Source organism: Rattus norvegicus, chromosome X, assembly GCF_036323735.1.
Source record: "Rattus norvegicus strain BN/NHsdMcwi chromosome X, GRCr8, whole genome shotgun sequence".
Classification (NCBI taxonomy): Eukaryota; Metazoa; Chordata; class Mammalia; order Rodentia; family Muridae; genus Rattus; species Rattus norvegicus.
In genome coordinates, this window is record NC_086039.1 from 89,849,823 (window position 1) to 89,864,556 (window position 14,734).

A 14,734-nucleotide genomic window follows, 5' to 3' on the forward strand; every position below is an offset into this window, starting at 1 on the left:
GCTCTCTACTTGGTCATGTTCATTGTGTCTCACAAATTTGAATATGTCTCGTTTTCATTTTCATTCCTTTTTTTTTTTCCGGGCAAACATTCCCCTCCCCCCTCCCCTTTCTTATCGGTGTTCCCCTCCCCATCAGTTTTTTATTTCCCTTCCAAATTTTTCTCTTAGCTCACGTTTTTAAACTCATGGTGACTTTTACCATTTCAATGCATTTGTATACTTTCTGTTGATTTTATATTGAATTTTAATCCATTTTTGTCAGGTATGATAAAGGGCATACTTTTGATTTTTTTGTGTATCTTTTGAGACTTGCCTTTTGTCCAATATATGGTCAGTTTTAGAGTAAGTTCCATAAACATCAGAAGTAGATAAAAATCTTTTGTGTTTTGGTAACATGATTGCTTAGGTCCATTTGCTTTGTGATGACAATTGGCAGTAACATTTTGTAAGGCTCGAAGTGAGTCTTAACTACAAGGAGAACACCCAAGTGAGACATGAGATCAGAGTTTGATGCAAACACAAGGGGCTTATTATTCTGTCGCATTGGTGTTGACCTTCAATCAGCCCCTTGTGGCTAATGAAAAGGTGACCCCAAATGGCTATAACAAGAAGTTTTGATACTTTTTAGGTATACAGGTTACATCAACAAGGTTACAGTTTAAACTTATTGGCTAAGCATATCGACCTTTGAATCTATTGGCTAGCAAGCATATGACATGCATTCAAACTCTATCTGGGACCAGAGAGTCAGGTGACTATCAGTACATTTTCAGGTTTTTCAAGAATGTCCCTGCTCCTCTTGAGAACTGTTGGTGGAGAATGGAATTTGGCTTAGCCTTGACCAGAGTTGGGAAGCTGGTAGTTTGCCTAATCTGGATCTGAGGTAGTGGGTGTAAAGCTTGCAAAAGCCCCTATGGTTCTTCCCAGGAACCGCATAACCTATCTAATTTCTACCAGGCCAAGCTTCTTAATAGCTCATATACTTCAGTAAGAACTAGGGTCCCTTAATTTCTTTGATTAGTGTTGTCTGGATCGACTTACAGTTGGCAAGAGCTGCTTATTGATGTCTGCCACTATCATTGCGTGTGGATCTATATGTAGTTTTGTTTGTTGCAATGTGTTTTTTGTTTGTTTTTCATTTTTTTTTGTTTTGTTTTTTGTAAACTGTGTACTCTTGTGTTTGGTACTGAAAGGTAGAAGTTTTAAGGTTGCCCCCCCCCCCAGACAAAATTTATAGCAGAAGAAAGAAACTGGTCGAGCCCTGGAACTGCAATTATACCAGCCAGTTTGACAACTCTCTCCCAGGAACTAACTGACCATAAAGTTGGATTAAAATATTAAAGAACAATCTTGAGAAACACGAAGCTTCTCCCAGGAACTGGCAGACCATAAAGTTAATCAATCTTGAGAAACAGGAAGCTCCTTCTTGTGATTTTTCACTGGTATTCTCCACATTTTCCAATGACGCCCTCCCTACCCACTTGGGTTGTGGTTTCTTCCTTTAAATTCCCCTTCTCTTAGCTACTGGTGGTCGAACTCCACCGCCCCTGTGTGGGATATGACCCCAGTGCACTGGTTCCTATCAATAAACCTCGTGCTTTTACAGCAAGGATGGTCTTAAGTGAGTTCTTGGGTGGTCGGGTCATCCCAAGACTTGAGTGAGGGTCTTCCTGCTCCAAGGGGTCTTTCAGTACAATTTTTTTTAAAAAAAATATGGTATCATTTTGGTGGAATTTCTTTATCCTTGATAAGTGTTTATCTTTATCTTTTTTGGTAAGTTTGGGCTGAATTTCATGTAATCAAATATAAAATGGGTACACCTGCTTCCTTCTTTGCCAATTTGCTTGAAATATCTTCCTCCATTTTTTTCTCCTGAGGATATGTTTATGCAGGAGATACATGGATCCTGTTTTCTAATCCAATTGATTAGTCTTTTTCATTTTATTGGACAATTGAGGCCATAAATATTTTGATGTATCTATATTAAGTGTTTTATGATTCCTGTCATTTTGTTGTCACAGTTTCCACCCTCATTTAATTTACTGTTCTGAGTTTATTTAGTATTAATCTAGACTGGTATTTGTGGTTTAATACAGTCTCAATTGAATAGTTCCTTTTTTTCTAGTGAGTCTATTTATAGTTTTTCACCATGTTGCTTTTGATATTTTTATTTGTTTGGTGTATTTAGTTTTTTGATTATGTGTCATGTGGAACTTCATTTGTAGTTTTATCTATTTGGTGTTCTTTATGGTACTTGTCTTCAGAGATTGTCTCATTGAGATATGTTTAGGGAAGATATTCTATTGTTACCATTGCTGGGGACTCATAACCAGTACACACCTACCCATTCTAAAAAAAAAAAAAAAGTAACTCCATTCCCAGCATCTCATCGGAGCCAGATTGCATGTCCTGTGCCTGCCAATTCTCTCTAACCACCAGACCTTATAACTCAATGTGCCTTATTTGTACTTTATGTCCAGCCAGGTTCATACCTCCTGAGGCCTAGACTAAATACAAAGATATTACAACCATAAACAAGCTTTCTTAGAAAACTAATTTAACTTAAAAATTCAGTTATTATATTTTTTATAGTTTATAAAAGCATAAAGAAACCAGAAGTTCTTTGGTGCTATTTGAGGCAACAAGACACTTGTCATCATCCTGGAAAGATTCTAAATGTTTTACTAATCACTGAGCATGAAGGGAACAGAAAACTGAATTCTTGATATTCTGATATCAGGATAAGAATAATTCCCAGTTAATAATCAAATTCAGTTCCTCCTACTTCATAATATAATATAGATGTTAACATATTAGCTGGTAAAGGTTTCCTTAGACACACAAAAAGACATTGACACCTTGTTTAGTTTGATGATACAAAATAAAATCAAAGTAATATTATAAATTATTAGTAGTGCAGGACTCAAATCCAATGCCCAGGACTAAACAAGATACTAATGCCAGTGCCACATTCTGTATACCAGCATAGTTCCTCTGTCCATCGGATCTCATTTATTGAAGCCATTTTAAATTTACCCAACTATTTTACACCTTCTGTCTTTGACCCTGAAAATTTGTCAATATCAGACTTAGAACTAACAAAAGAAGCCCACATGCCTAGATTTCATAACCAAAACAAAAACATTATGAAATATCAAGCAATTTCTTACATATAAAACCTATAGCTTCAGAAAAAAAGTTTACCCATGAGCATTAACTAAATAAAGCCATTAAGACAGAATTTAAGAAAACAATTGCAAACTCCATCAAATAATTCAAGAATATTAAAGAAAATCTAAAGAAACAGATCAATGAAACTAAGAAAAAGGAGCTTAAGGAGACTAAACACCATAATTCTGTCCCCTAAAAACCCTCATAAAAATAAGGTTAATAGAAATAATAAGAAAAATCTAGGACTTAGGGATAGAAATAAGAAAAGAGACAGAGCATTCTGTCCAGTCCTTTCTGCTAGGCCAGAGTGATAGCTAGTCTGCTCCCTGAAAGAGGTGTTATCTTGAAGTATATTCGAAGATCCACTCCACTGAGAACATTTGATAAGAACCCTCCCTAAGTCCCACAGCTGCTGCTGAAAGCCCAGTGGATTTGGAGATCTATCAAACCCCAAAATCCCCACCTGCAAAATACCACTCCTCTTCTGCCCAGTCCTTTCTTCTGGGACAGACTGCTGGTCTATTCCCCTGAAGACACCATATCCTGAGGCATACCAGAAGAATCACTGCACTCAGAACTTTTGATACTACATCCTGAGGTATCCCAGGAGATCTGCTACACCCAGGGCATCTGACACCTCAGCTGGAGACATCCCAGGAGATCCACTGCACCCAGAACACCACAGCTTGAAGACATCCCAGGATTTCCTCTGTACACAGGACAACTGGGCAACCTATACTATAGTCTGAAGACTTCACAGGGGAGGGGGAGGTGGGCTTCGTGGTATGCAGGGAAACTGACTTAAAAGACTAAAAGCCTCCCTGGAGTTTGGCTACAAATAGGAAAACAGAAACCAAAGTCCATAACCACCCCCCATCCCCGAGAACAGTTTCACATAGGACAACAGTTTGATGGCTCCTCTAAAAACCCAATAGTCTAAACACCTGCCAGGAGGTCTACTGCATCCAGCAAAACAAATCAGCAGACTATCTGCCCTTTTGAAAATCCTCCAGTTGGAAGACCACACAGGAGGTCTGCTACAGCCGGGGCCTCAGTCCTACTAGGAAACCTCTTGCAACCCAGGCACAAAAGAGGCAGACCAGCAAACACCAGGGATAATCAGATGGCAAGAGGCAAACACAAGACCATAAACAAGAGAAACAAATATAGGTGGGCATCATTAGAACCCAGTTCTCCCATCATAGCAAGTCCTGAATATACAGACACACTTGAAAATCAGGAAGCTGGCCTATAATCTTATCACATGAATATAATAAAGTCTTTTAAGGAGGATATAAATAACTCACTGAATGAAATATACGAAGATAGAGGTGAACAGGTAGAAGCCCTTAAAGAGGAAACAAATCCCTTAAAGAGATACAGGAAAACACAATTAGACCGGTTTTCGAATTGCATAAAAAGGTCTGAGACCTAAAACTTGAAGTAGAAACAATAAGGAAAATACAAATGGAGGCAAACCTGGAAATGGAAAACCTAGAAAAGAGGTCAGGAATTACTTATGTAACTATCACCAACAAAATACATGTGACAGAGGTGAGAATCTCAGGTGTAGAAGACACCTTAGAAGGGATTGACACAACATCAAAGAAGATTCAAACATAAAAAAAATCTCCAAAGCCAAAACATTCAGAAAATTCAGACACAATGAAAAGAACATATCTAAGAATAATTCTAATAGAGGAAAATAAAGATTACCAGATCAAAGGACCTGAAAAAGGTCTTCAAAAAAATCTGAGAAGAAAACATTCCCAACATAAATTAAGAGATGGCTATAAAGTGACAAGAAGCCTATAGAACACCAAACAAATGGAAACAGAAAAGAAAATTCTCTCGTAGTATAATAATAAAAACACTAAAAAAAATATAATAAAATTCTTGAAAACCAAATTCAGGAACACATCAAAACCATCATTCACCATGATTAGGTAACATTCACCTCAGGGATGCAAGGTTGGTTCAATATATAAAAATCCATTAACTTAATCCACTATATAAACAAACTCAAAATAAAAAAAAAACAATCACATGATCACCTTCTAAGATGCAAAAAGTATTGACAAAATACAACACGCCTTCATGCTAAAAGTATTCAAGAGATCAGTAATTCAAGGCCAATACCTAAACATAATAAAAGCAATTTATTGCAAACTGACAGACAATATCAATATCAAATTAAATGGAGAGATACTTGAACCAATTGCACTAAAATTGGGGACAAGACAAGGATGCCCACTCTTCCCATATTTATTCAATATACTACTCGAAATGATAGGTAGAACAACAAGACAATAAAAAGAGAATAAGATGATACAAATTGGCAAAGAAGAAATAATAATAAATGCTCACTCACATATACATCTGGAATCCTTATTTGAAAGTGTAATATTAAAGGCCTAGAAATGTTCCTGTCCAAAGGAAGAACAGGAACAAAAAAAAAAAAAATGAAGCAGAGACTGAAGGAAGAGCCAACAGGGAACTGCCCTAACAAGGGATCCATCATGTCTACAGACACCAAACCCAACACAATTGCCTTGGCCAATAGGCGCCTGCTGACAGGAATCTGGTGTGGCAGTTTCTTGGGAGGTCCAGCCAGCAACTGACTAATGCAGATGTGGATGCTTGGAGCCAACCATCAGACTGATCTCAGGAAACTTGATGGGGGAGCTGGTAGAAGGACTGAAGGATTGCAACCCCATTAGAACAACAACATAGGCTGGCCTGACCACGCTGTTCTCCCAGAGACTAGACCACCAACCAAGGAGTGTACCTGGAAGGATCCATGGCTCCAAATACATATGTAGCAGAGGATGGCCTTGCCTGACAGCAATGGGAGGGAAGGCCCTTGGATCAGGGGAGGTTTAATGCCCCAGCATAAAGGGATGCTGGAGCAGTAGAGCAGGAGAGTGTAGAGGGGCACTCTCATAGAGGCAAAGGTGAGGGGGAGGGAAGATGTGAGATGGGGGGCTTGTTGGAGGGCTAACCTGGAAGTGGAATATCATTTGAGATGTAAATGAATGGTATGATTAATAAAAAGAAAAGAAAAGAAAACAAACAAAAAATGTGTGATGCGTTATGACCCTTCAGTGAATTCAGGCAAAGAATGACAATAAAAAAAAAAAAAAAGCCTGTTCAGAAAAGGGATAAAAATGAATCCAAACTTCTGTCTTCCTCTACTCATACTGAAATACTGTAATAAACTGTAAACAGCAACAAGTAGTGGAATGCAGTTAAAATGCCAATTGGCCATGATTCTTTCATTCTGCACAATGTTTGTCATATCTAGAAGAAAAAAAAAAAGAAAAAAAAACAGCTAGTTATGGCTCAAGCCACTGCTTTAGGAATCTGGGTGTGGATCTTTAATGGACTTCAACACCATGAATGTAAATTATATGTACCATAAACTTTTTTTTGTAAAAGAAACAGTAAGAAAAATGGTTTGTATTTAACAGTTCTTCAATATATTTGATATTTGAATGTCATAGATATTTCAATCTAAATGTTAACGTGATTCAATAAATTATGGCCCCAAATGCTTTCCATTCCTGCATTTAATTTATTCCTAGATGAATATAGTAAACTAGAAATTCTTTATTTCAATGTAGTTTAGGACTTGCGAAATCTGATCTTTGTTGCCCAAAATTTGTTGCACTGCCATATTCTCCGTAGATTTGCTAGATATAAATAGGACAACCAAATTCTGCCTTTAATCTTAGAAAAGGTCTGGATAAATGAATTACATCATAGACACTTTAGATGGTTACATGAACAAATTTATATGTAATTATTGTTAGTGATAAGACCGTGATATGTTCTTATCATTGTTTTTCATAGAAACATATTTTACATGAAAAATAAGATCAACCCATTGTCATATATATGTATATATTCTATTATTAGTGAATGTACTTTTGTTTTGAGTGGTGCTGAGGATCAAAACTAGATATTCGCACATGGTAAAAATGCACTCACTAATGTCTTGTGGTCTCTAAACAAGAATGACCTTTTTAAAATATGCATAAATACAAAAGGGTAATGAAATATATGCAGGTCTTTCTACTTTCGGTCCTTATTTTTATATAGCAAGATTGTAGCTTGATTTGATCTTCTGTCCTCTTATATCTAACTTCCTCTCCTTCGTTAAATAAGAACCCTAGAAACAGGCACAGGGATACAATAAAAAGAGTCACTCTTTTACTAATTATTGAAGGTAAAAGTCATTTAATCAAATATATCCAAATGCCAAGAAAACAAAACAGTGACAACAACAACAACAAAAACAACAACATCAACAACAACTAAAGAGAACTTATATTTAGCCTGATATTTTAAGAACTTCTTGATAACACACAGCACTGTTTTCCTTGTTAGGATTTTTTCTAGTTTACTAATACTGATAAATTATTCATTTTGCTTTCTTTGGTGGAGGAAAGATGGTTCAAATATCTCTGTTCCCTGTTTGGAATGGATTTTGAACATTTAAAGAAAGTCAAGTGACTCTATCACACCTTCCCTCCAAACAGCTAAATATTTAATTACAGTCCTTGAAGTTCTACAGTGCTACAAATGCCACCATTAACATATATGTTAGATAGATAGATGATAGATAGATAGATAGATAGATAGATAGATAGATAGATAGATAGGCAGATGATAGAAAAGTGGTGGACCTATGCAGTAACTTTCTCTTGTATAATACAATGCTTTAAATTTGACAGCTCTTACTGAGATTTATAATTAATTTTAGAAAGTATTTCCTAAACATTCTTAGTTCATTTCAGGACGTTAATATGTTGTCAGTTTTCATACTTTTTTTAAGCTTATATACTGAGACTTTGTAAATATTCAGCATGAGTGCAGATAAAAAGTGTCATTGTTGTCTGGTATTAAGTCACATCAAAAGCCATTTTATGGCTCTCCAATCATTTAAAACCTTAGTATCAGTGGAGCAAAGAAAAGACCTCTACCTACAACATGGGGATAATTCTGCCACTAAGGAGGATTAATGGAGTAAGGATAAAAGTCAAGCTCATCTCTGTGTTCTTTGTGACCCAGTAATCATTTAGCCCTAGACACCGTCAACTACCAACACAGGTATCAACTCTGAGTTTCCAATGAGCTGAAGTAAATATGTAACCTGCATCTTTTTTCACAATACCCAGCACTCCAACCAAAAGGGAGAAAGGTGTTCATCAAAAAAGAAAAATAGATGTGCTTTCTACTCTGGCTAGAGTTTTGTCATGTTGAAGTAAGCACCAAAAAGTATGCTTAAAATATAATAAAAATAAAACCTCTCTCTCTCTCTCTCTCTCTCTCTCTCTCTCTCTCTCTCTCTCTCTCTCTCTCTCTCTCTCCTCTGAGCAAGCGGGAAGTTAGTTAGGAAGGTTCCGGGTTTCCTAATGCCCCGCCCGCCCTCCCGAGCACAGCTACAAGCTCTTGATCCCTTGGTTCTTTGCTAGCTCTGTCCTGCAGGAAGCAATTTCTGTCCATTGGTCCCCACTGGCGCTGCTCTTGGCGCATCTGCTCTCCTCTGCTGACTCCGCCCTGCATCTGTCCAAATCAGCCTCGCGTCAGAGCTGACCACACCGGCGCGGCTGCCTGTCAGTCCCTCCGGACCTGCGGAGATAGCCTCAGGCTGCAGAAACCACCGCGCCTCACCCGGTCCGTACCCAGTGGTCATCTTGGGGATATGGGCGGTCTCCCGTTCCCTACGCATGTTTCGGTGTGTCTGTCTCGCTGTGTGATCGGCTCCCAGCAGCCTGCCTGCCAGTTCCAGTGCACCAAGTGTCTTGTGTGCTGTTTAACTGACGCTGAGAGCAGAGGCCTTAATGAGCTCCAAGCCCTCCTGACCCAGGCTGGCGGAGGAATACACACACTTGGTCCACTGCACTGGGTGGCATGCATTTTTAAATCCACAGAAGCTCAAGGCCTATGATTTCAGAGAAAGCCAGTCTCAAGGCCTCTGTTGGTGAAACTAGATGTGGGGAGGCAGTCAGACCCTTGATGATTTCTTTAATTATAATGGGGTAGGGAATATTGCATTCTTAATACAGGCTTTTGAAAGCTGAATGGGTGAAAAACTGTAAGTCTTCTTATGGAGAGTAGATTTCATATTGAGTTGCCTTTTTTTTCTGATGCATTTGTTCTGAGCCTGCTGACCAGCTGTTTCTGAACTTTATTTTCTCAGCCTCAGCCTCAAGAGTGATCTGAGTCTGCTTTTAGCTTCCCTTCGCCTGCCTTGGCTTGTTTCTGTTCAAGAACAGCTGTTTGGCCTATAGATTAGAAAAAAAGGGGGGCCCTCCCTACTCTGTCCCAAGAGATCATCTAAGTGTTCAGAGATGGGGAGTGGGGAGCCTAATACTGCTGGCAAGAAAAAGAAGTACCTCAAGGCTGCCCTGTATGTAGGTGACTTGGATCCTGATGTCACAGAGGACATGCTCTATAAGAAGTTCAGACCTGCTGGCCCACTGCGCTTCACTAGAATCTGCCGTGACCCAGTGACCCGCAGCCCCCTGGGTTATGGTTATGTTAACTTCCGCTTTCCTGCAGATGCTGAATGGGCGTTGAACACCATGAATTTTGATTTAATTAATGGTAAACCATTTCGCCTCATGTGGTCACAGCCAGATGACCACTTAAGAAAGTCTGGAGTTGGAAATATATTCATCAAAAACTTGGATAAATCCATAGACAATAGGGCCCTATTTTATTTATTTTCTGCTTTCGGGAACATTCTTTCCTGTAAAGTCGTATGTGATGACAATGGCTCTAAGGGTTATGCTTATGTTCACTTCGATAGCCTTGCTGCTGCCAATAGGGCTATCTGGCACATGAATGGAGTCCGGCTCAATAACCGCCAGGTATATGTTGGCCGATTCAAATTTCCTGAAGAGAGAGCAGCAGAAGTCAGAACCAGAGATAGAGCGACATTTACCAATGTTTTTGTGAAAAACTTTGGTGATGACATAGATGATGAAAAACTAAAGAAACTTTTCAGTGAATATGGGCCAACTGAGAGTGTTAAAGTAATAAGAGACGCCACTGGGAAATCTAAAGGCTTCGGATTTGTAAGATATGAAACACATGAAGCTGCCCAAAAGGCTGTGCTAGAACTACATGGCAAGTCAATAGATGGAAAAGTCCTATGTGTAGGGAGAGCACAGAAGAAAATTGAACGCCTGGCTGAATTAAGGCGGAGATTTGAACGGCTGAAACTAAAAGATAAAACTAGGCCTCCAGGAGTGCCTATCTACATTAAGAACTTAGATGAGACAATCAATGATGAGAAACTAAAGGAGGAATTCTCTTTATTTGGATCAATAAGTCGGGCCAAAGTGATGATGGAAGTGGGGCAAGGCAAAGGTTTTGGTGTTGTCTGCTTTTCTTCTTTTGAAGAAGCTTCCAAAGCAGTGAATGAGATGAATGGTCGTGTAGTAGGCTCCAAGACATTGCATGTCACTCTGGGGCAAGCCAGGCACAGGTGGTGAGGATTACTGTGATCAATTTGTTTAGCCTTAGCTGGTGCTTACTTAGCTTGGGCTCCTTTGTGATAGGGGTTATTCTCTGCTAATTCATATGTTTGTTTTCTTTCCTTTTAATTATTTATTTTTTGTGAATACTTTTTTTTGGAAAGAAATTATACATAGAAAATCTTGTTCATTTTGGTGAAGAACATGATATTTAAATGTAAAAATGCCTTTTGTACAATTTTTATAAGATCTCTATCCTTTGGAATGTGTAAAATAAAGTTTATCTTTATTTTTTTCTAAATAGCCTAAATGAGGCAAATGATTATATTTCCTTTATTTTCATAACATTAATTTAATTTCCTCTGTGGAAATACTCTTAGCACGGTCCTTATTTCTGATTCTGGCACAGTGGAAAATCAATAATTGCTTTTTTTGAGAAATCATTGGAGAAAGAGTGATTAAATATGACCCACTTAAAATTGCTCCATAATTTCATTTTATTATGATTTAAATTGAATATTTCTTAAAAATATGTAAGGCATTTTCCTTCATTCTTTGTATCAGTTTTTCTTGTATCCAGTGCAAGCACATACTATAGATTTGTTAGCAGTTTTGACCAAGTATTGGGATTTATCTTTATTAATGTCATGGTATTAATTTTCAATAAGTGCTTTTAAAAATCTACTGCATTGATAAATAGTTATTTAAAATGTGAGGATATCTTTAAAAATATTTTCCAAGAGATTTTGTATTTGAAGATATTCTAAGGTCATTCTTAACTCTTACTTTTGAAATATACATAATGCATACCTACAGGTAGACTATATTAAATTAACAGAAATATTTATTAATGTACTAGTTTACTTTTATACTTAAACATCTTATACACTGCTGTTATAAACTAAGACATGTTGTTTCTTGTCATCCTTGAATATATTCATTGGCAAAACACTGACAGGTGTTTTATTAAGGAACATTTTCTTTTCCTTAATTAGGTCATCGCTTATATCAGAATCATCAACTCCATATAATTATTACTAATTCAGAATACTTAAAAGAAAATATACTGCTTCACGAATTAAAGAAAAAAATGTTCTGAAGCTACTTCCTGCATCATGAAACTTGTAACACTACAAATTCTCCACTTTTCACATATGGAAATCTGCCTTCACTTTCAGTTTAAATCCATGTAACACTTAACAGCAGTACAAATATTATTGACAATTAGAAAAGTAATCACGTTTTTTGAAACTTGAATTAACTTACTTAGAATATATGTTTTACTCATAAAACAGAACCCATCACAAGAACAGGTTTGGAATCTCTTATCAGTTGATTTTTTTATTGCTTTAAAAATGAATCATCATTTTTATAAATTATATAAAGTAATCATATAAATCTGTTAGCTCTTTCAACATAAAATGGAAATAAGATATTTCTATGTAATGATAGTCAATTATGAATATACACATAGTCAAGTATTTTCAAAAAGAATATCACTGATTAATTGATTATGAATATAATATAATCATGATCATAAAATCTGTAAACATTATAGAAAAAAATTCTTAATTTTAGTGTGTATATCCTTTCATATCTTTTTCTTACATTTATATCCATTTTTATAAAAATACAATATGTATTATTTCATATTTTTATTTTAAATTGAACCATAGTTGCCTTATTTATACCAATAAATATGGATGTTGATGAATACCATAATTTTAGGAACTTCATAATTTTCCTTAATATGGATTTATTATATTAAATAAGATTTTCATTCAATTATTTTTTAATTTATAAACTATACTGTATTGAGCATCTTTTTTCTGGAAACACTGTCAGTTACTAGTTTAACAGAGACTTCTGTTATGTGTTAGAGCTTAAATATGCTAGAGAATTAAAACACACAATATATAGTTCACCAAATTTGGAACACTTTCAAAATCTATTCTACATCTATGAAAACAAAAATCAACAAAAGATAATCATCATATTTGTTGAACCTATTTTATACTATTGTAACCAAAATACATAAAATTTGAAACAGATACAATGGCAATTATATATCATATATTGTATTCATTTTGAACACTATCAATATTCATTTATAGCTACAAGCATGAACCATCACTTTAAAAAATTAAGTATGAATATAAAGCTAGGAAGAGTTCTAGAAAGTCAACTATATCAAGTATAGTCATTTAATGTATGGTTTTGGAATTTCACATTTAAAGTGTTAACTATATTCCAAAGATCAGCCTTTATAAATAGCAAGCAAAATGAAGAAACCCTAGGCACAAGTAAAATAAATATGCTGAGGTTCTAGATAGTCATTTGAAATGTTAAAATTCAATTGCTGACAACCATGAGGCAAATACATATTAAAGTAAATCTGTGTTTGAATAGAAAAACGTGAGTATTTTTAGTCTTATTCTTAAGTTTTAGCTACTTATAACATACTTCTAAAGAGGAAGAATACAAGTAAATATTCTACATCAGTGGCGAAGGGATTTATAAATCTTATTGTTCAACATTTCTTGGTAATAGATAATAAAAATTATAATGTTAGTGTTTGGTTAATAATGGACTATGCAAGTCAAGTTTGGTTTCCTTAGGTTTTTCAAAGTAGTCACTAGGACAAATTTTAAATATGCCCAGGGAGACAAAATAAGAATATTCCTTTATGATTACAAATCAGGATCAAAATCAAAATTTGGTAGAGGGAGATGATCATTTGTCTAAGAGATTTTACACTTACTCCTTGTTTATTTATTACCAATGATTTAGGAAAATTAAAGATGTTATATGGGAATTTATCAGATTGGGCTGAAAGAAACAATATTATTTTTCTTTAATTATAAACTTGTAGATGGATTAAATATCTTTCTTGCAAGTAAATTCTCTAGTCTAAGAGAACAATTAGAAACGTGTCAATAAATGACTGGAGATAAATGATAGAAGTGTTTAACACCTATACTCATACCTAAAACACAGTATTCCATAAACTGTTAATGAATGCATTAATAACATAAGACATATCTTTCAATTTTTTTAATTTTTCAGTTTTTCTTCAGCATTTAATGAGGTCAATGAGATTTTAAGTAGCATATGAAAATGTAGTTGAGAACTGACAAAATACATTGGTTTATAGTTTTTAGGCTACTGAAAAGTCCTTGTTTAATTGTTAAGGTTTTATCAATAATCTCCATCATCTTACCATATTCTGATAATTTACCATTTAATTGATAAACATGTTATGAAGGTAAAATATGTAAAAATTGGCATAATTTTAAAAATATGTACTTTTTATAAGTTAATTACATAATATTTGAAGACCAATGATAATCTATAATGTCCTCTGTGTTGAAGTGATTAGAAGTGTATAATCACAGTGATTCTGAATAAAATAGTTTTTGCTCATTTGAAATGATTTAATATGTATCAGTCATTAAATTCCAAATATAAATTTAGGACCTTGTAAAAAAATATACTGGTTCTTTAGAAATCTCCAAGAAAATAGAATGAGGGCTGGTATTAGGCATTATTTTCTAAGTCATTAGAATAAGTTTTATATAAAACTAATCACTCAACAAAATATAATGTATAATAAAACATTTTTTATCCATTTAGGAATCAATTTAGATTTTTGCAAGGAGATATTTTGCTTTTGAAATATGAGGATTGTTTGCTACTCATGAAACATATTCTGACAAATAGTTCTTTAGACACTCAATAGAGTTAATGTATCCCATCTAGTTTCCGGAGATAGTCACAAAAGTTTAGAAATACTCTAACTAGGAAAGCACATCTGAAAATAAAAATGCCTGATGCAATCCATATATTAATGATTATAATTATTGCTTTTCAAAGATTTATTACTTTAATTTATGTATATGAATGTGTTATTTCCAGGTGTGTTTGTATATCACATATGTGCCTAATGGCTGTCAGATCAGAAAAGGGCCATCTGGGATTTGTAGTTATAGATAGTTATGAGCCATCACGTGGGTACTGGGAATGAACCCATTTACTCTGAAATAGCAACAAGTGGTCTAGTGTGCTAAACCATCTCA

General features: G+C 35.3%; 1 protein-coding gene across 2 annotated transcripts; it reads left to right on the forward strand.

Annotated features, from left to right (window-relative positions):
• The first annotated feature begins 8,679 nt into the window (after positions 1 to 8,679).
• Pabpc5 (poly A binding protein, cytoplasmic 5) lies at positions 8,680 to 12,632 on the forward strand. Of its 2 annotated transcripts, XM_008773376.4 has the most exons (2): positions 8,680 to 8,850; positions 9,377 to 12,632. In XM_008773376.4, exon 2 carries the CDS (start codon positions 9,528 to 9,530, stop codon positions 10,674 to 10,676), a length of 1,149 nt encoding a protein of 382 aa, XP_008771598.1. In that variant the 5' UTR covers positions 8,680 to 8,850; positions 9,377 to 9,527; the 3' UTR covers positions 10,677 to 12,632. The 2 variants fall into 2 exon arrangements, with proteins under 2 accessions (XP_008771598.1, NP_001103836.1); NM_001110366.2 differs by lacking the exon at positions 8,680 to 8,850 and having other exon boundaries at positions 9,528 to 10,676.
• The last annotated feature ends 2,102 nt before the right edge of the window (positions 12,633 to 14,734 follow it).

Bases quoted from the DNA above. Each gene is read 5' to 3' on its own strand.
- Pabpc5 (XM_008773376.4), top strand. From the start codon at position 9,528: ATGGGGAGTGGGGAGCCTAATACTGCTGGCAAGAAAAAGAAGTACCTC.